Genomic DNA, 22103 nt, shown 5'->3' with positions numbered 1-22103 from the left:
CCTATTCTACCTCTTTCATCTTATAGGAGGGCAAACGAGGCAAAGGGAAGATATGTGACTCAACCCAGGACAGTGAGCAGAGGAGCGCAAGAGTGTAGCATCACCCACATCCTGTCCTACCTGGTCATCGTGCCTGCTGCACTGTCCTTTCTGACTTGTTCTTAGGACAGTGGGTCTCAAACTCTAGACTGAGGACCAAGGTCTACCTGCAGACAAATGAGACAAAATAAGAAAAACAGACTGAATTTCTCAAGAAGCTAAAGAACTGACCTTCACTCTGATTATGTCCTTCCTATTACTAGTAACTGGTGTTAAAACCGCCTTTTATTTTATGAAATGAGGCACTAAGATGAGTGGTACCATTTTCACTGCCTTTCTTAGCACAATAAAAAGCTAGTCATCGAAGTACGTACCTTCTTCAGCTTTTTTTTAAAAACTGGACTTTAAAATCTAAAAGTCTGAGTCATTTTCCTTCAGAACGGTATATGTATATCTATAACCCCACGCACGCTGGGGTTGAAACGTAGCAACAAAAAGGATGCCAGTTTCCCTGTGTCTGCCCCCATCCACAAGGCCAGGATGACAGCTATCCCCTTGATCACAGTTCTCTTGCACGAGGACTGGGCAGCAGTCCACGGGATGGACATCGGGTAGGGCTGAGGCGACGAGGGACACTCACCACTCAGCCCTCTGAATCACTGTCCCGTCTGTCCCTCGACCTTAGGCCAAGGCTTGGCGCTAGTAGCGGGGTAAGGGACCCAATTCTTTGCAATGGCCGTGCGGTATTTCTTCCGTCGGCAGTCACTTGTAAAAGCAGCCTGCAAAAGCGGCGTCAAGCCACCTTCCTTGCTAGATTGCTTCGCCCTTCCCGTGTACACAACCTCACCGCTGTGGTCTGTGCGGAGAATCCTGTCCCTCACGGAGAAGCAGGGCTCCCGGTGGACTGCCCGGCCTGGGCTCGGGGACAGCACTGCGACGGTGACTCCTGCGCTGAGGTCCACGTGGAGCAGGTAGAGCCCTACCAGGGTCAGGGCACGAGGTCACAGCGCTCGGGCTCGTCGGGCCAGCAGGCGGCCAGGCCTGTGGCGGCGATCGTTACAGATTCAGCGAGAGCCGAACCCTAACTGTGACCTGCGCTTAGAGCACCGCACCGAGAGCTAAAGGACTTGCGCTGCTTCTACAATTTAGGGAGGTAACCGAGTCACTCTACTTGGGCCTGTTCCCCAATTCCCAACACTACCCGTCTAGCATTCCTTCCAAGGGTCTAACATCGAACAGGACTTGGAATCACTGCCGGGGAGGAGCCAGGCGGGGCCCAAGTGGGAACCCCTTGCAGGCAGGGAACTCCAGGGCCCACTCCCCGCCACGTCGCCTGAGGTGTGAGTGGGGGCGTGCGCGTGCTCGCGAAGCTCAGCGTGCGCGTCTCCGTCGGGCTCAACGCCTGCGCTTCCGCCGGGTCGCCGCTGCTGCCGCCGCCACAGCCTCGGAGGCCTGGCCGGGCCGGGTGGGCGGGGCGAGCGGAGCAGAGCGGAGGGGGCGGGGCGAGTGGCGCGGAGGGGGCGGGGCGCACGAGGAGGGCGGCCTCCTGGGGAGCAGGCCCAGCAGCTGCTGGAGAAGAGGAGAGGTAAGGCCGCTGCCCGGCGGGGCAGAGAGGCAAGAAGAAGGGCGGACCGCGCGGGCGTGTGGGGCGCGGAGTGGCGCCGGGGCGGCGCGGAGCAGCGGGCCACGACGGCCACGACAGCCTTGGGCCTGGGCCGCGGTTCGGCCGTGCCGGCCGGTGAGTGTCAGGAGGCCCGCAGGGGAGGCCGACACGGCCAGGGGTGCCCCGGGGATGAAGGCGGCGGCCGGGCCGTGCGAGGCCCGCGGCCGAGGCGGAGGCGGCCGTGGGGGTCGGCGGGCCGGACCTGGGCCGGAGTAAACACGGCCGGGTGCTGCCCGGTGGGGTCCTGTCTCCAAAGCGGGCGGCCGCGCGCGGCGTGGGCGGCGGCGGCCATCCTCCGCCCGGCCAGCCGCAGAGGCGGTCCGCAAATGGCGACCCACACCCTGAGGGCTGACCCCCGAGTCCCCCTGCCTTGGTGTTGGTGTGGTGGGGAGGGGTGGAGCCGGAGTTCCACTCGGAAGACCCGACGAACCTCGAAAACCCGGCTTCTCTTTGCTTTTGCCTTTCAGACACTTGGGTTCTTTGGGGGTCACAAACGGGTTAAAGTAAGACTGGGAGGCATCATCAACTGTCTCCACGGGATGAGTGAAGTTGGTAACTTTTCCATTCATGGAAGTGAGAAGCTCTGAGTCTTGCTGAGCCTCAGCCCTTATTAAAGGGGAACTTCCTGATTTTACAGATCCGAGGGGTATGGCCACTTCCAAGTTGCCTGTGCCCTGTCGCGTGCAAGTGCATTGCTTGGAAGGGGGCCGCACGGTGCGCGTTGAATTCAAAGTAGTCTCCTTCGAGTATGTGTTTAACGTGTGTGTTGGGGAGGATAGAGACTGGCAGAGCAGTGTGTTGTTTACCATGGCTCTGGTACTCCGGTCCCCTCTGCCCCTCTCTTGTTTTTCTTTCCGAGCCATGTCGTAAGCCTCAGATAAAAGATGCTTGGGAAGGAATTGACCTTTTATTCCATAATTACTTTGTTGACTCCGATCCAAGATGAAGTTATTTATGGGCATTCTGATATCAGCGTGCATTAAGTTAAAACTCTTTAAATACAAAAACCCAAACTTTCTAAGCTTTAATTCCTGGTTGCTGCCTTTCAGTCGTGTGCTGTGTCCTTCAGAGACCTAGTAAATTAAATGAACAGGTTTTACATTTGCTCATATTTGTCAAGGTTTTCCAAAGCAGTCCAGTTGTTGACGCAGCAAAAGTTTTTCCTTTTTCGAGTAGGTAGGATAAAATGTACGTTTAGGATTTTTTCTAAGGGTTGGATTGTTTAGGATGAGATTTTTCGCTGAATCACTGTTCTTTATGCTTAGTCACTGTTTCTTACTACAGAATTTTAATTGGGGATAACATGGTGTTTTGCAAACTTTTTAAGTTGCCAGTTTGTTTTTATCTGGTACTTGAATGCGGTGACATAGCTTATTTTGTGATTCTGGAAATGTTAGTGGGTGGAGTTTTGTGTTACCAGAGAACTGAAGTTTCCGATACAGGCAAACTTTTATGCATTCCAAGTGTACTAGGGTATTTAACTTCAATATTTCTCCGTGTCTAGCACTGGAGACTTTTTTTTTTAAACACAAAGCTTCCTAATAAAATATACTATTAACGAAGCAATAATACATATTTTGAGGTAACAGATGGTTAGAGAGGTCACCAAAATAGGCATTGGTTCATGTGTGTTTACTATTTGATGTTACCAAAATGTGACTTTTAATGGGATAAGATGCTGTTCTTTATGGTTTTGGGTACATCTTTTAACTGAATTCTTATGACTGCCTGTTTCATCAAAAGGAGTTCGTATATGCTCTGGAATGACATTGTATTCCTAGAATTCTTTGACATTAAAGTCTTCAGTCAAAAGGCTATATAAAACATTATTTAATTTGAAAATTGGTTTGATGAAAAAGGTGAGATCGGCCTTTCATTAGTGGTTTTTACATTGTAGGTAGCTGGATAGTTAAACACAGAGAAGCATGCCTGAATTAAAACCCAGTCTGAAAATTTTTTATAAAAAGGGTGTCTTTTTTTTTTTTTTTTTTTTGAGTGGGTAATGTTAGCATTAGATCATTCCTCATATGATTACTTTTAGTAAACTTTATAAGTATAAAAGACCTGATATAAAAAATAATTATACATACACCTTTGTGTATGTAAATGTTGCTGTTGTGTAAAGTGAAGTACATCCAATTTCTGAGGAAAACAGTTTGTATCCTACTGGACACACACATAACAGTAACCAGCCTTTGTAGAGTTCTAGGTTGTTTTCACAATGGAGTAATTAATTACCTGAAGGTCACAAAGCTGAGATTTTTTGGAAGCCCATTCCCCTGTGCCTTGCTGCCCATTGTAATAAGCTGAGTTCCACCCCTTGGGTGGATTACTTTTATTTGAGTATCTACTCAGATAGGTTCTGGTCTTAAATATTTATTAATATTTGTTATTTTGATTTCTGATGTAAGTCTATAATAATTTCATTTGCATATTTAGTGGAGAATATGGCAGGTAGTTAGAACTTTCACTTTGGAATAAGTTACTCATGACCATATTTAGAAATGAAAGAGGTATGTTTTGATTCTATAACTGGAAGGCTAAAAACTTGAAAAAAACTTCCATATAATTAGGTCATCATTCTGTAAATAAAAAGTCAGAACCGAAATTTAATAAAAGAATGTATACAGTGTAGCCCATTTAGCTGTTTGGACTCATCAGGAGGATGTGTGCTTTGAATAGGGAGTTTGATGATATTGGGCTTTCAATCTTGCCCCAACCCCTTTTTTTTTAAACCAGTGAAATAAGATGTCCAACTGAGGTTATAGATTTATTGCAGTTTTTAAAACTTAGTGTACCTGATCAGCAAATCAGCCAGCAAGTGTTTCTGTTTACTGTGTAGTAGTACCTTGTACTATACAAGAAGGAAGAGACTCGCTCTGGAGGAGCTCATTACTGATTGCGTAATTTGAAATTTTAGTCATAGACTCACTGGTAATGGTTAATGAGTTGAACAAGTCTGTCTATAGTTCCATTCAGCTTTACATTGAAGCAGTATTTTCATAAGTAGACTTTTAGTCCATCTAGTACCATATTAATTGTAATATTAAGCAGTAGGCTGATACAACTTCCTTTTTTGAGCTTCTTTTTCTTACCCTATACCTACCTAGGCACTTACACATGTGCAGACATCTCCACCTTTGCTTTTCTTTTTGAATCTGATGTCTCTATAGTCAGAAACCAGTAACCAGACTGCAACATTGATTAGGGGATTAAAATAGTGGAGCAGTGTATAGGTAAATGTTCCCTTCTGTCCCTTTTAATACTATTTTTTTTAGGATTTTAAAATAATGGAAGATTGAAATTAACTTCATTTTTCCCTTTGATTTGCTTTTATTGATGGACAGTTTGTCTTACTCTATATATAATGCCTAGGACATATGACCTGGGTGCTCAATAAATGTTTGAGAACTATTGACTTTTTATAACTGATGCAGTGAGATATCAGCTATAAAATTTTGATTCAGTTTGATTGTCTAATGCTAAATCTATAAGATTGTATCTTTTCATGAAATACGTAGTTTTCCATGAAATCAAGAATCTTGTTTTGGAATCCATTTGTTTATTTCTTGTATTATAAATCTTTCATTTGTTCATGTTTTTAAGATAAGTGAGGCTGTAATTGAGGTATAATTTTAGGGACTATAGGGAACTCAAGAATGAATGAGACAGAGATGATCCTGCCTCCTTCATGGAGTTTATAGTTTTCCTGTAGAGATAGAGATTAAACAGGATAATTACCAAGGAAAAAGGCAACGTGTAGTGAGCATGTAGCATAATATGGGATCCATACCTTCCTTGCCTTTGGGTATGTGGAGAAGTAACAATGAAGCTGAGACAAAGAATGGAGGCAGCAGTTGGGGAGGGAAAGGTAGAGGTGTGGTGTGTGTGTGTGTGTGTGCGCGCGTGCGTGCGTGCGTGTGTGCGTGTGTGTGTGTGTGTGTGTGTGTGTGAGTGAGTGAGAAGAAAAGCCTGAGGCAGCAAGTTGGGTCCAGTACTTTGGGTGACTTGACTTAGCATATTTTAAAATTGTGCTAATTTGCAGTGTTTTATTGATTTATCGCATTATGCATTTTAATGAATTTGGAAAAATAAAGAAATACTATTTTGAGGGCATATCTTTAAGCATAGAAATAACCTTCAAAAACAAGGGCTCATTTCATTGTATGGGAAAGTGCCATGTCTTAAAACTATTTTTATGGATTGCTTGTCAGCCGTAGAGTAATAGTTTGCCAAGAATTTCTGTTAGAGAAAATTGAAACTACTGTAAAGCATTTAATCATTTACAGATATTTTCTAGTCTAATGAAACTTTTTCCAGTTGTTTGGAATGTTGAGATTCTCTTTCTAGAGCATTTAAAAAGCCTTAATATTGAGAAGTTTTAAATTAAGCTCATCTTGAACTTGAAGCCTCAATTTTAGCAACATGTTTTCTCCTGGGCCTGCTGTGTCACTGTTCAACTGATAAAGAAGGGATTGATGTTTTAGACTGTTTCACAGGATTTGTGAGCAACATGAAATCCTTTACAGAGGCATATTTAATTTGATAGTAATCACCTTGATTAGAAAGAGGATGGCTCTGGAAGTTTAAGTTCTGATACTGTGGGTTGTAGCCCCAGAATACTCTTTGGGTATTGTCTAGTGCCTTTTCTTATTTCTTAATATATTTAACAGTGTCATGGAATTAAACTTGATTCCTTTGTACAGCTATTTTGAGAATTGTTAAATTTATATTGTGCCATATGTTTATAGTGAACATTATAAATGTAAGTTATTTTTTTAAATAATTTAAAGCAAAGTACTGTGCTATTATAATTAGAAAGGACCAAAAAGTCTTTCTTGACCACAGGGGTGATTGTATTGGAATAAACAACAAGCAAAGTTGTGTCATCTCCATTCCTCAAATACCATCTTACAATTGGATCATCAGTTACTGAAGTGCTGCCTGATTTTCTTAAACTTTCATAAGTAAACATATCTGTTATTGTCCAAGTGCATCAATCAGATATAGATTTAAATCCTAGCTCTGCCACTTACTATGTAGATGACCTCGGACAGGTCTCTCAGCCTTTCTGGACCTCAGTTTCCTCTGGGTTTTCAGGAGGCTTGTGACATTAAGGACATGACATATGTAAAGAAAGACAAAATAGGTACATAGTTACTGTTCCCTCGTTCTTGTTCTCTGTAAGTCTACTGCAATGAATAATAAGTATTTTAGAGTCATTGCTGTGGATGTTTTTATTTTTTAACACTTGTTATTCAGAATGGAACAGTGTGCAAGAGGCTATTTATTTTGAAGCTTGAGAGCCTTCTACTGCCTGTCAGAGTTATTGCTGTTTTGCATTTAACTCAGTTGTTTGTAGCAGTTGCTATTTTAAACACTTTTGAATTAAGTGACTTGTCTGAGTTGTATTCTGTCTGGTGTGGTCATGTGATATGCACATAACATAAAGTGTTTCTACAAGTTCTGAGAGCAGTGGTCACTTCTGTTGGAACTGCTTATATTTTTAGGTTTCTCTCTTAGTAACAGTCAAGCTTATAACTTTCAGCACGTGAGATGAACTCATTCTGGTTGCAAAATAAGAAAGCTACTGCTGTTTTCACAATCTAATCACGCAGTAAAATTTGTCCTAATTCTTATTAAAGTTTCGTTTTGAATTTCTGCTTAATTTAGAAATGTTTGCCATCATTAATCCATCATTTCTTCTATTATGACTCTTAGCATATTTATCTTTAAAGGTTCTGTCCTTACCTATACAATTTATGGGGTTAAGTATTCGAAAATATATTTAGTTCATAATTTGTAATTTTTAAACACAATTTAAAAATACGGTTTTGTTGATAAGTGTGTGCCTCCCTCTCACCCCCTGCATCATTAAGCACCATAATATCGACTCATAACTTTTCTGCTTAATCAACAAAGCTCTATTAATAATCAGTAGACTTTTATTATTTTAGTTTGAGGAAAATCAAACTTGCACTGGAGAAAAAGAAATAGCAATTTGACAAGTAATTAGTTTACAGTAGCGACTATTAGGTTGGTGCAAAAGTAATTGTGGTTCAAAACGTTAATAATTGCAAAAACCACAGTTACTTTTGCACCAACCTAATAGCAATCTTTTATGCACCGAAGTGAAAAAAATAAGCTAATAATCAGCATTTTATCCACAAAATTGTTATCTACTACAACATAATGTAACTTGGGAAATGTTGACATGAGTTGCCTGTGACATATACAAGTAGAAATGTATAATAAGTAATTAGCTGTAGAGATCTCAACTTTGGAAGAGGGATCTGGGTGGGAGGCACGGATGAGTTTTCCGCATATTGGTGGTAATTGAAGCTTTTGTGAAACGGAGAACACCCAGGGAGAGAATGTGTAGAATGATCATGAAATGACATTGATCCCTGAAGAAGAGTAATATTTTAGAAGTAAAGTTGAAGGAATAACCAAAGAGGTGGGAGGAAAACCAGGGAAATGTGACATCATGAAAACTAAGGAAAGACAATAGTTCCCAAAAGGAGGAATTAGTCAACATAAGGATATAACGGCTAGGGAAGATAGGGTCTGGAAAAAATACCCTTTGGATTTAGCATTGAGAATCTGAGAGTGCAGTTTTACTATGAGTGGTAGTAAAAATAAAAGCCAGATTAGAGGCTGAAGAGTATATGGGAGGTTAGAAGGGTTTTAGGGTTAATTTTTTGTTTTTCTTCTGAAAGCTTGACCGAATAGGAAAAAAGAATAGTAGCAAAAGGGGGGATATTGCTTCATTATTTAGGTTTTTAAAGGTAAAATAGTCTTTTAAGTTTTTACTGCTAGTAGGAACAAGCCAATAAAGAAGTTAAATATAGAAAAAAGACATTGAATAGGTTCAGTAATTATAATTGAATCAATATATTGTGCTGATGCTTTCTCTTATTTTTATATTAAACTTTTCTTGATAAAAGCAGGCAAGACTCTTAGGTATCTGTAATTCCCTAGTGTTATTTTATAGATACCATTTCTCCGTTTAACTCCCAGTGATTTCCAGTTAAGGTCTGAACTCCTCGGAGTAGCATCTCATGCCCTCTTCAGGGTTTGCCTTATTCCTGTCTGGCCTCATCTCTCACAGCCACCTTGCATTTTCACATTGTGACTAGGTAATGCTAGGAAACTTGGAGTTCCCTGGACATCATTTGCCCATTCTTGCTTTTCTACATTTGCTTGTGCTTTTACTTCAGCATTGAATGCCTCCCTTTCTTTCCAAACCTACCCACTTTAAAAGACATTTCATCTTTCAAGACTTACTCTGAATTCTTCTTTAGCCCCTACCAATACTGATTATTTTCTCTGTATTACCATTTTACTGCTGTCATACTGATCACATAATAATATGACACGAGTTTTACTGTCTCTGACTTCCTGCTGTAGCTCCTTAAAAGGAGACACCGTGTTTTACTAACCTTTATGTTTCCACGTCAGACGCCGTGTCTGGTACATAATAGTTAAGCAATAAATAGATGTTTAATGAATGAATGGAAACTGTGGCCCTTAGAAGTAAGTGATTTGCCTATAGCCATGGAACTGGAGCTAGAACTTATATTTTTCTGAGTAAATTCTCTGTATGTTTTAATTAAGGTTTACTCTATTGATTTGCTGTGGAATTTATTAAGGCACCTGTAGAAGGAACAAACAATAAATGAAATCTTAAATGAATTCATATATTTAGAGGAAATAAAAGAACATCTAATAAACATTGAGTTAGATATATTAGTGAAATTCAGATTATTCTCTTAGGAATATGGTGAGTTCTCTGCAATTTGGGATACTTCAGGATTAGTTTTGTTGAAATTAAACAGGTGAAAGCTAAAGCATTCTCTGACATGTAAGAGTTAAATATACATTAACGCTTCTTTTATATATACATTATGTATACACTAACTTGTTTCTTGTTATATGGTATATAAAAATGAACTTTTATGACATTTTAGCTAAAGTACTGAATTGTTAGTTGAAATGCTTAAGTTGTTTCAAGATGCATTGTTTATATGTAAAATAACCTTGTTAAATATGTTTATATTTTATGTATCTCATTCTAAAATAAGCCAATATACCTTTATAATTTGATTTACATTATTAAACAATTTTTAAAAATGTATGATTCTTTGCCTAACTTCTCATCTTTTTTCCATCTCAACAACTAGCGCTGGAGTGGCCATTATGGAGGCGGAGCTGCAGCATTCGCACTGCGTGAATTGTGTCAGTAGACGGTGTATGACCAGACCAGAGCCTGGGATTTCTTGTGACTTGATTGGTTGTCCGTTAGTTTGTGGAGCAGTCTTCCATTCTTGTAAAGCTGATGAGCATCGACTCTTATGTCCATTTGAACGCGTGCCTTGCTTAAATAGTGACTTTGGATGTCCATTTACAATGGCTCGAAATAAAGTTGCTGAACATCTAGAAACGTGTCCAGCAAGTGTGGTGTGCTGTACTATGGAGTGGAACCGATGGCCGGTTAGTTACGCAGACCGGAAATCATATGAAAATCTAAGCAGAGATGTGGATGAAGTGGCACAATTAGATATGGCCTTGGCTCTTCAAGACCAAAGGATGCTCTTAGAATCTCTGAAAGTAGCCACCATGATGTCAAAAGCAACTGATAAAGTATCAGAACCTAGAGAACAAATATCAGTTAAATCAAATGTCCCAGAGATACCACATGCTAATGGTTTGGTGTCTGTTGATGAAGAATCTTATGGTGCACTTTATCAAGCTACTGTAGAAACAACCAGAAGTTTGGCTGCTGCTTTAGATATCCTGAATACCGCCACAAGAGACATTGGCATGTTAAGTGCTTCCCCAAATGAAATGAATGAAGAGCAAAATGCCAGAGAAAGCTTACAGAATAGAAACTTGAAAGACCAGGACCATCTTCACGAGGATGAGATGGGAGCAGTAGGTGGAATTGACCATAACAACGCACGTCAGAATGCCCCGTCTGAACAAAATGGTTCAAGTGATTTATTATGTGACTTGAATACCAGTTCTCATGGCACTTCTGCTCTTTGTAATGGCTTTCCTTTGGAAAATATATGTACACAGGTCATAGACCAGAACCAGAATTCACATGATGATTCAAAACAAAGTAACTTAACGAATGGAGAATGTGTCGCGTCAGATGGCACTTCCCAACCTTCCAGTTCACTTTCAGTAGCAGCACGACTTAGGGAAGTGATCCCATCTAATGCTTTGCCTAACGGCACAGTTCAGCGAATCCTCATGCCTGATGGTGAGGATGAGGAATTGTGTTGGAGGAAAGTAGACTTAGGGGACTTGAGGAATGTGGATGTCTTATCTTTCAGTCATCCTCCTTCATTCAAATTTCTTTCTAATTCATGTTGGACTAAACCAAAGGAAGACAAAGCAGTAGATACATCAGATTTGGAAGTGGCAGAAGATCCAATGGGCCTCCAAGGAATAGATCTAATCACAGCAGCCTTACTGTTTTGTCTAGGAGATTCTCCAGGTGGGAGGGGTATATCTGATAGTCGCATGGTCGATGTTTATCACATTGACTTTGGGACTCAGACTTTTTCACTTCCATCTGCAATTTTAGCTACAAATACAATGGTTGGGGAAATAGCTTCAGCTTCAGCTTGTGACCATGCCAACCCACAGCTTTCAAATCCAAGTCCTTTTCAGACGCTTGGGCTGGATTTAGTGTTGGAATGTGTCGCTAGGTACCAGCCCAAGCAGCGTTCAATGTTTACATTTGTTTGTGGACAGTTATTTAGAAGAAGAGAATTTTCTTCACATTTTAAGAACGTGCATGGTGACATTCATGCTGGACTCAATGGCTGGATGGAACAGAGGTGTCCTTTAGCATATTATGGTTGTACCTATTCTCAGCGTAGATTTTGTCCATCAACACAAGGAGCAAAGATTATACATGACCGCCATTTGCGGTCATTTGGAGTTCAGCCATGTGTCTCTACAGTATTAGTAGAGCCTGCTAGAAATTGTGTGTTGGGATTACATAGTGACCATCTGAGTAGTCTTCCTTTTGAGGTTCTGCAACATATTGCGGGGTTTCTCGATGGCTTCAGCCTATGCCAGCTCTCGTGTGTATCCAAGTTAATGAGGGACGTGTGTGGCAGTCTGCTTCAGTCTCGTGGAATGGTCATACTGCAGTGGGGGAAAAGGAAGTACCCAGAAGGAAACTCATCATGGCAGATCAAAGAAAAGGTTAGTTTAACCTTAACTGTGTCAAGCCCTTTCTTAGCATATAATAAGCAGTGATGTTGCTGAATTAATAAAATGAGTGTCTTTTGAAATTGACTATCCTTTAAAACTTAATATGACATCCAACTCTTTTTTTTATAATAGTAATTAATGAAAAACTAGGATAGTTAAAATTTTGTGTTGTAATCAAATATTTACTGCACACATCCTAGAACCGGATTCTAATCTAATACGGCAGAGGCCATTTCTCTTTTTTCCAGTTGAGCAGTTCTCTACCCATTCAGTTCTCCTGTAGCAACTCTCTTTGTTTGAGGCCATGTTAGCCACCTTCAAATTTGGGCTCCATATGAAACATTTTCACTATAGGACACTGGGGGAGGAGGCAAGAAGACAGTGTTTTACTGCTTACAATTGGCAGCTTCTTTCTATTTTTAGCAATTTCTTTTTTAGGACTTGGTTGTTTCTGGTAGAACTTAAATTGGGAGAGATGAGAAAAAGTGATAACTACTGCTACTGTTAAGACCAACGGAGTATTTGGGGTATAGAGGACATAAATGGACGGATATGGATACGTATTAGATTGAAGTGAGATAAGAGTAAGGAAATAGGATTTGGTATTGTTGGTGGGGAATCTGGGTTTAGTACAGTAAAAGGGAGGGAGTGGGGAAGTTTGGAAGCTTGAGCTAGCGATAGGCAGACCCGGGAACAAATCCTGGCTCCGCCCTTTTCCTCCTGTGATACCCTACTTTTCCCAGCTTCTGTTTGAAGTAGTATGCAATAGAAACAAGAAGGTATTACAAATATCTGATTGATGGTGTTTTTCATTTCAAAACCATCACAATGTGAATCCATGCATTTTATAAACTGGAGAAAAATTTGACAAACTTCACATCGGTTGCACAGGGTTCAAATTTTTAGCTACTTTATTTTTGCCACCCTTAGGTTTTCTCTTACTTTCACTAATTAATCCAGTTTTTCAGAATTCTACATCTGCTTCTGTGTTCTCCTGTGGCTTTGACCAATGAATGAACACACTGATTATTTTATGACTTTTTTTTCTAAATGGAATTTGGTGGCACAGAGTTTCATACTTGCTGTGTATACATGTGTGCTTGTGTGTATTTTCATTTTCCAGATGATTTGGTGTCTTCCATTTGGGTAGGACATTCTGAGTATGGCCTTTTTTTGTCCTTGCCCACTAGTATTGATCTGTGAGGGGAAATATTTTCTGGAGTTCTATTCCTGCAGAAAATCTTATCTACTCTTGTACTCTTGGAGTTCAAATTGCCATCATTCATACAGATTACTCACACATCTTTATTTTGGCCATTTTCTCCTTTGAACTCCGGACCGTTATGTACCAGCATCTACCGGACATCTCCACTTGATTATCTTACACTGATCAAGCTCAACATGTCCAGCCTACTCCACTTCTCTCCCTCTCTCATTCTCAGAAAATGGCATCATCATCTATCCAGTTGCCTAAACTAGGAACTTGGGAGTTAGGGTTGATTCCCTTGTGTCCCCTTTATTTCCATATCCATGTCGTCACAAAGTCCTATCGAGTCCCCCTTCTTCATACCTCTTAGGTTTGCTTTACTGTTTCCACTGCTATTTCCTTAGGTTACTCCCACCTTTAATTCTCTCCTGGATTACTGCAGCTGCCTCCTAACTGGGTTTCTAGTTCCAACTGTGTCCCTTATTCTCTACAAAAGAGCAAGAAGGACAGTATTTTCTTAAATACAGTTCTCAGGCTGCAGTGCTTAAGAACTTCAAATGTTTGTCTCTTGCCCTGGGATAGAGACAGTCCTTAATGAAACATTTAAGACTTCTTATAATCTTGTCCTTGCTTCCCTCTTCCATTTCCTCTTATCACTTTATATTCTACTCACATTGATTTATTTACAGTTGCCTGATGTTTTCTTTTAATTTTAATATTCTTTTTATTTTTTAATTACGGTTGACATACAATATTATATTTGTTTCAGGTAAACAACATAGCGATTAGACATTTATATAACTTAGGAAATTATCACCCCACTAAATCTAATACCCATCTGACACCATACATAGTTATTCCCCGAAAATAAGACCTAGCCAGGCCATCAGCTCTAATGTGTCTTTTGGAGCAAAAATCAATATAAGACCCGGTCTTATATTGTACCCAGTCTTATATTGTATAAGACCGGGTCTTATAGTAAAATAAGACCAAAAGATGCATTTAAGCTGATGGTCCGGCTTGGTTTTTTTTTGGGGGGAAACACGGTATTGTTGACTATATTGCCTGATTTTGTTTTCTTTTTTTTTTTGCTCCCCCCACCCCACCCCCCGGGTTTTAAGCCATCGTTTCTCCGTCTAGTTATAGGACGCAGCTCCCTGGCCCGTGCTGGTATTATGAACCTTGCTCTCCACTCGGCCTTCTGTGTTGGGAGCACGGCGCTCCCACCACCTGAGCCACTGGGCTGCCAGATGTTTTCTTTCTTGCCTTAAGACCTTTGAGTATGCCATCCCTCACACCTACATTTGAGCACTTGCAATATGCTAGATAGTGTGCTAATAAGCATTTTACTTTCGTTAATTTATTTAATCTACTGTCTCTATTTTATGGATGAAGAAATTGAGGTTTAGAGAGGGTCAGTAACTTCTCTAACGAATCTATGGATTCAGACCTAGGAAACCTGCCTTTGAAGGTTGTAATCTTCAACTCCTTTCCACATCCTGCTTCCTTTTAAGATCTTCCTCAAGTTAAGCCTTCTGGAACCCCACTCTGAAGCATTCAAGGAGGCCCACTGCTCTGTGTTTGTGTGGTGCCCATGGTGTACCCCTGCTCCATACACCCTTAACTTTATACACCCCTACTTCATACACCCTCACTTCATATACTCCTGCTTGGTAAACCCCTGCTTCAAACACCCCTACTTCATACACCGCTACTAAAGCACTCACCATGCTATTTTGAAATTCACTGATAAATTGTCAGTTTTTTCATTAGACTGTAATTTTCTTGAGAAGCAAAACTCGGGGAACCAAAATATCTAATGCCTAGCATAGTACCTGCATATAGCAGTCAATTAGTAAATGCTTGATGGATACTTGAATGCAAAATTGACCCATTACTAAGAAAGCTTGTCACCAGGAGGTGGGAGCCATCCATTTTTTTCCTGAGTTTGTTTCACCGGGCTCTCGAACTGTGTGGAAGTAGGGAGGCTGTCTGCCGCCATTGAATCTTTCAGCTAACTATTTCTGCTGAAGCTTAGCAAAAACTCCTCTACTTCTTCCCGTAGTTTAGTGGGTGTGGGGAATTGTAATCTAAAATGTCTATTGGTAGCTACTCTTTAGACCTTCACCGACTGCTGGGAAATGACTCCATCCAGGGTAACTGATACAACCCTCAGGAGTATAACAGCTAAGCCCCATGTGCCCAACAGTGGTGACTTCTGTTGCCAACTGAAAAATAATCATGTTCACACAGAATTCGAAGGCATCTGGCCACCCCGGAAGTGATTACCAGCCTTTCCTGAGAAGTTCTGAGGGCTCCCTCAAGTCCACGGCTACTTTCTAGCGTACCTGCTGTTTCACCATGGAGTCAGTGGTCTCTGACCAGGCATTACCTCAGCGGAGCTTAGCTCGGATGCCCAGGCCCGTCCTGTCCCACTCCTGCTTGTTACCCAGGCCTGTGCTGTTGTATGCAAGCTTATTAGCCATGTGCAAGTAGCTTTGTGTGTGCAGTTGTAAAGATGTGAGGGGGCCGTAACAATCATTGCCAGACTAATAAGATGACAGTGCTTCCTTGGGACTTGGAGCTGCTGAGTGGGCCAAAGGGGAAGTAGCCCACATTTTTACCTGCAGGTGCAAGAACAGGGATAGCAGGTGAATATGATAGGAAGTAAAATAAGACTCACTTTAGAAAAGTTTGTTCTATGTAAATTTTCAGAAAGTTTTTGAACACATCGAAGCACCTGTATTCTTCAATACTACGAAGTATCTTTAGTACTTATATATAGTGGAAAGATAAGGTACCTTGGCACAATATTCTACAGTATTTTTTAGTATGATTCATATAGTATAATAGGAATGGAACAAAAACTTGGAGAACAAAAATAATATTTGTATTGTGTGTATCTTCAGGCTATGGATAGTCTATATTGCCAATTGGATAGGATGAAGAATAGTGTGCATTATGTATTATTTTAGGAAATAGTTCTGAATTCGTGAGGTTATGGTTTTGTTTTTTTTAATTGCTTAATAAGCAAGGTTGGATGTGATTTTTAATGTTGATTTTTGTTTTTTTGGTTATTGAAGTCATGTCAAAGAAGTGATTTATCGTAAAAATATTTGATAAACATTCGTATCCAAATGGATTTATTATTTCAATTATGTAGCTAACTACTTGAAACTCTATATTGAATGTTTCTCTAACAGTAGAAATGTATAGAGTTAGAGGAAAAGGTGTGTTTTGATACTTGTATAAATTGACTTGTTTAAATCTGAAGTAGAATTTTCTTTTAGGTATGGCGATTCAGTACGGCGTTTTGTTCTGTTAATGAATGGAAGTTTGCTGACATCCTAAGCATGGCTGACCACTTGAAGAAATGCAGTTACAATATTGTAGAGAAACGGGAGGAAGCCATCCCATTGCCATGTATGTGTGTGACACGAGAACTCACGAAAGAAGGACGTTCACTTCGCTCAGTTTTAAAACCTGTACTTTAAAAACTATAACTCCACTTGCACATACATGCAAGCACCTAGTATAATTTCTTTGTAACATGTGACACTTTATTAATGTATTAAAGATTACAACTAGCTAAATTTATTGTCACTGTGTATATAATGTTTTGAAGTGACATATATTTTTATAAAGTACTGTTTAGTTGGGGAAAAGTTGCCTTAATGTTTGAAATGTGTGAAATTTTTGGAACTTGCTGGACAGGGTGATTGAATTTTTAGCTACATAATTATCAGAATTAGTATTTTTAATGGTGTGCATATTTTGGTTCTAAAATCTTTTACTTCTTAAACTAACAAGATCCTGACCAAACAATATATTCCTCATGTTTTCTGTGGGTTGCAACCCATGCATTCAAAAAGTAAAATTTTGATTCAAATTTTTGCAGCATAGGTTTTTCAGATTAAAAAATTCAGTTGCTTAAGCACTTCCTTAAGATCATCATAAAGATTTTATTTTCTAGTGCTCCCTAATACAATTGTTGATACATAGATGATCTCTGTACTTACATAATATTTAATATCATGGTTGGTAATGCCATTTATCATGTTTTAAAAATAATTCACAAAGATGTTTTCACCTTATGTATTTACAACTCCGATTTAGAGAGTGTCCATGTGCAACTTTCTTCTTTGTTAGACGCCACATCCAAAGACTCATGGCAATGTGTTATACGACAGGTTAAAGCAAAGACAAACAAAAAGCCTGTGAATTTATTTTAATTGGAAACTGTTCAAGGTATTTGCTAGGTCTGTGATATTTGTGGAGAAGAAAATATACCTCATTTTAAGTTTGAATTGGACATACTGTGTAAATAAATTTCAACTATTCAGAATGCAAAGGGCTTAACTGTTTTCATAAGCATTTACAATTTTTGCCTTTTGATGTTTATCACAACTATGTTTTAAGACATTTAAAAATGTGAAATTTGGTATCTTTGTAAGATGACAATCTTAAAATGCAGAAACCTGTCATGGTTGACAATCTCTAAAACATGTCCAGGTTAATTTCCTATAGACTTCTCTACCAAAAAAAGTACGAATTTCATCTTTGTGTAAGGATTGAGATCTAACGGAAAACTATTCAAAGACCTGTTCTTGAGCTATTTTAGTATAGTGTTCAAGTTTACGAATACTATTATTAACCTGATGTGATCAGTTTTTTTAAAAAATGAACATACCCGTATTTAGAAATAAATTGCAAAGATGGGGACATGTGCTTAAATAATTTGTTTTAAGTAACTTCTGGCATTTGGTAGTCTGAAATGGTGACAAGTGACCTCGTTATAAATATCAAGACTCTGTTTTGTCTCCACCTACATTTGTCCCTGGGCGTGCTCTTCTGTTACGAGGTTCTTGATTCCCATATATGGCAACCAGGCTGGGCAGAGGCGTTCCTTGGGCATTAGAAAAGAATTCAGAACTGCTTAAGACTTGCTTTGGTTGGATCAAGTCCTTATTACAGTTGAAAAATAATAGCACTAAAGACTAATCAATTGTTTTGCCTCACCTGTCATTTTAATGAGTAGAATACTTGTTTTTTAGTGCTTAAACTTTCTTTTTCAACTGTGAGATTGAATGACACAAACAGTCGCTATTTCTGTGGAAAGTCAGAAATAAGATTATCAAATACTGTAAAATATAACTGCCTTTTAAAGTTTTGCTGAAGAATGTGTGTCTGGTTAGGATAGCACAAACATTAAGTTTTTGTTTTATGGTTGTGCTTTTTAAAATCCTTGGTTTTTAAGTGTAGACTTCTTGTTTCCGTACTGGCTCGTGAGATAGTTAACATTTTCCGCCTGATATTTCTTTTACACATCTTTGGGTATTTTCTTTTTTGTTTGTTATGCCACCATACCATTTTGTTAAAATGTGTTCTTTGTGGAACATTTGTTCAAATTCTAATAAAAGTAATATTTTCCCTTCATATGGCTCAGTAACTTAAAAAGAAAAACTTTCATTTAAATAAAATTTTAGTAGTTGTTTTGACAAATTCCAAACACAGTCATCTTGTTTCTATCGAGGGGATTTCTGCATGTTGTAGGGGTTGCTTGTTGATCATTGCTCACCCATGTTTTCCTGGTGAGCATTAAACTTCTTTTTTAAAATGGAACACTCAGTAGTTAGCTTTCTTTGTCCCCTCAGTGTCTTCTTGAAAGTAGTCCCACCTAGGACCATTGAAAGGCTGAGGAATGGGGGGCAATATTGTTTTTCTAAAACTTTACTGGGAATAGTCTAGCCTTTTAAGCATGAAAAGGTTGGTATGTTGACAAACTGTCATTTGAGAAGTCTGTTGATGCCTTAGTCTTTGCTAACCAGCAAGATAAAGGCTAAGTATCAGGATGGAGGGAAGTATCTGAATTCACTTTTATCTGTTGCCTCCTTCCCCAGAACACGTCTCCCTCCCCCCTCCCTCTCCTCTTCCTCCTCCCTGTCCCCCTTCCCCTCCCCCTCCCTCTCTCACTCTCATTGTCTTTTAAGCCTCACATATCATTATAGTAGTGATTCCCAGAGGGTGGTCCCTGGACCAGTTGCATCATCATCTCCTGGCAATTTGTTAGAAGTGCGAATTCTCGGGCCTCTGCAGAGTTAATAATTCAGAAATTCTAGGGTGGGAACCAGCAATCTGTTTTAACAAAGGCCTTCATGTGGTTCTGATTCATACTAAAGTATGAGAACTTGGAGGAAAGCCTGGGATGTGCCAGCTATTCTCCTGAATGATATGTTATTGGAGTGAGTAAATGTGTGTACGTATATATATGTGTGTAATCCAAAATTAAATGAAGAGTAATGGTAATTTATTAATAGTCAAGTTAAATTATATACGTATATATTGTCTCACTATTGCAGCCATATGACAAAATACATTGGGGACTTTTTTTAAAAACTAGTATTTACTAGTAATTTTGAATTCACTGTTGTCATTAGTATTAATATTTCACTAGTGTTTTCTTCTGTTCAAGATAATGAACTTGATTATCACTAACCTTTAGCCTAGTCATCATTCATTCTCTTATTTAGTGGTTGCAGAGTCATGTGAATGTATTAGATTTCTAGGATAAGTAAAGAGTAGACATAAAGAATAGAAGTAGACAAATACTGGATTAAATCCTACAAAAATATTTGTAGGAATCCTTTCAACCCTATCAATGAAAGCTTTTAAAGGTTGAGTTTCTGGTTCATCAGTAGTGTAGTCTTTTTTGGTCTTTGACCCTGTGCTGTATATCCCTTCAGTATTGTTGCTGTTATTAACTATCCCTTAACATTGGGCTTGTGACGTTCAAGATAATGGGGTTTTCAATAAAACTTGAAGATAGGGTAGTTTATGTTACTATATTGATCACAGATTTTTACCTCTGGTAATTTGAATGTAGTCTTTGGCATTTAGAAACAAAACACATTTCTTCATGTTTTTTGCATTCCAATCTGAAAAGACATTGGGGTTTGTTAATTTTTGGAATTTTCTAAGGAATAGATTTTGCAAACATTAAAAAATGTGTTTGTTTCACGCATGACACACGGCATTGGAAGGTGATGTGATTGCAGGTGGATGTTTAGAATAGCAGTGGAAAGAAAGCAATTGGCCCTCATTCTCTCAAAAGTCTGGACAAAGCCTTTGATGGAAAGAATTTCTTTGATAATGTGTTTGGCTGGTTAGCTAAATACTGCTCTAATTCTCTTACATGCAAGAGCATATTAGTTATGCCTTTAAAGGAAATCAACTTGTCAATGACATCTCCATTGTGTTTAAAATAATTCAGTATTTTTGTTAGGTTTTTGTTGGGTTTTGTTAGGATTTAATCTAAATCTGATTTCCAAACAAAAAAAGTGAGATGCATAAGTAGAGGCCAACCCTAAAGGAATAAACTCCTTTCTAAAAGTAAGGGAAGAGGGAGGATGGTTTCTTTGTAAAGTTACCTTTTATGCAATTATTTTCTTAAAAGATCAAAGGAATTTCAAAAGATAAATCCTTTCAAGTTTCGATTTTATGGCTGGGAAAACTGAGGTTCTCAAGTTTACTTACTGATGAGTGTGGGGATATTTGAGAGATGTGTCACTTTTCTACTTTACAAATGCAGAAAGAGAAGGGACATTTAGATATAAGGAAATTACTTTGGAAAATATTGTTGCCTAGAATATTTGATTCCTAATAAGTGTTTTGGAAGAATTATTGAATAATACCGATAAGAAACAACATAGTTAACTTCTAAGTATGACATGTTGCTCTGAAAATCCTTTGCAAAGACTAGGGTCTTTTGCTGCGTTTTTACAGGTATTTTATTGCAACTGTGAATGGTGGAGTTCTATAAATTCATTGTTTACATGTATATTTGCATGTATAATATCTATAAATTGGCCAAGTAGATTTTAATACATCTTGAGGTGTATTAATGGAGGTACAGCTTGTGCTTTTTTCACCTTAGAACATTTCAAAACTGACATTTTGTATTCAGAATGTTTGACATTCCAATGTATTATGTGGGGAGTGACTTAAGAAACTACAAAAAAAAATTGGGTTACACAGATGATTCATGAAATGCTTTATAGAAGTACCATAAAACTCAACTGATATGGATCTCCTATTTTATAATTGTTTTATCTTTGACATGCTCGACTGAAGTCTCTATTCTGTACTGTGAAGAAAAGCATTTCTAAAGCAAACTGAAAAACAGCAATAATTTGTTATTGCTCAAAAGATTGAAGTTGAAAAATGGAGATCCTACCCTTTGCTATCCTAGATTATTTTTTCATTGAAATCCTTCTTGCCCTATTAATTGTCATTTCTTTTTTATACCATGACTTAAATTTTCTGACCAGGTGATCAGATCAGAAAACTTGGATGAAGTACATAGTTTTTTTAAAAAACTTGTTCTGCTAATCAGCCTACGTTTAGCAGTTTGGGCCAGTAAGTGTAGGTTTGATTAAGTAACGTCTTGAGCTTCTTTTAAAAGGCAGCTCACAAATCTGTAGTATTGAAAAACAAGTGTCATCATTCAAGTTTGACCACATTATTTGATTAAAAGAAATCAAACTAGAAATGGAAACCATAATAAGTATTACATCTGTTCAAGAGAAGAATTACCCAGTGAATACTTAATTATGTCAACTGGATGTCTTTTATATCAATTGATAACTTTTAAAAATTGTTACCTGTATTAGAACGAGATTGGAAATGGAGAATAGTATTGATTCCCTACAACATTCCAGTAGCTTTGCAATGAAAGCTGTGATGTATAAAAATAAATTGGTTTTAATGATTGATAGTTTGGTGGGCATGAATTTTAAAGATTTTTATGCTGCATTTCTATTGTTACAAATCTGTGTTGTTATTTGATCAGTGTTTAAGCACCATTCAGTCCTGAAAACTTGAATTGCATTCTGAAAGGTAATTGCACTGACTCACTCACTTACCTCAGATATTATTTAGTTTCCGAGGTGTCTTCTTTTTTTC

General features: G+C 38.8%; 2 protein-coding genes and 1 long non-coding RNA gene across 27 annotated transcripts in view; 2 read left to right on the top strand and 1 right to left on the bottom strand.

The window, feature by feature from the left end:
- LOC109454099 (uncharacterized) overlaps positions 1 to 1490 on the bottom strand; it is a 34644-nt gene extending 33154 nt beyond the window's left edge. For 15 of the 25 annotated variants that reach the window (XR_012496765.1, XR_012496768.1, XR_002138425.2 and 12 more), the window contains exons 1-2: positions 680 to 1490; positions 121 to 206 (exon numbers count right to left, since the gene is read on the bottom strand). This is a non-coding gene — a long non-coding RNA (uncharacterized LOC109454099). The other 10 variants (XR_012496766.1, XR_012496775.1, XR_012496784.1 and 7 more) reach the window with 4 other exon arrangements.
- A 151-nt stretch (positions 1491 to 1641) lies between these two features.
- Positions 1642 to 18578, top strand: FBXO30 (F-box protein 30). The gene is made up of 3 exons (XM_074333683.1): positions 1642 to 1777; positions 9886 to 11926; positions 16433 to 18578. Exons 2-3 carry the CDS (start codon positions 9902 to 9904, stop codon positions 16634 to 16636), a joined length of 2229 nt encoding a protein of 742 aa, XP_074189784.1. The 5' UTR covers positions 1642 to 1777; positions 9886 to 9901; the 3' UTR covers positions 16637 to 18578.
- Positions 1645 to 22103, top strand: part of EPM2A (EPM2A glucan phosphatase, laforin) — a 115186-nt gene continuing 94727 nt past the window's right edge. Inside the window, exon 1 of the mRNA XM_074333685.1 lies at positions 1645 to 1777. The gene's annotated coding sequence lies outside the window, so the exon portion shown is untranslated. The remainder of the gene's footprint in view (positions 1778 to 22103) is intronic.

The sequence above is a fragment of the Rhinolophus sinicus genome, linkage group LG05 (assembly GCF_036562045.2).
Source record: "Rhinolophus sinicus isolate RSC01 linkage group LG05, ASM3656204v1, whole genome shotgun sequence".
Taxonomy (NCBI): Eukaryota; Metazoa; Chordata; class Mammalia; order Chiroptera; family Rhinolophidae; genus Rhinolophus; species Rhinolophus sinicus.
The sequence above is the reverse complement of the archived record's forward strand: the minus strand, read 5'-3'. Positions and strand labels throughout refer to the sequence as shown.

Coding starts and splice junctions, on each gene's coding strand:
- FBXO30 (XM_074333683.1), top strand. CDS start 9,902: ATGGAGGCGGAGCTGCAGCATTCGCACTGCGTGAATTGTGTCAGTAGA. Junction 11,927..16,432: donor CATGGCAGATCAAAGAAAAG/GTTAGTTTAACC, acceptor ATTTTCTTTTAG/GTATGGCGATTCAGTACGGC.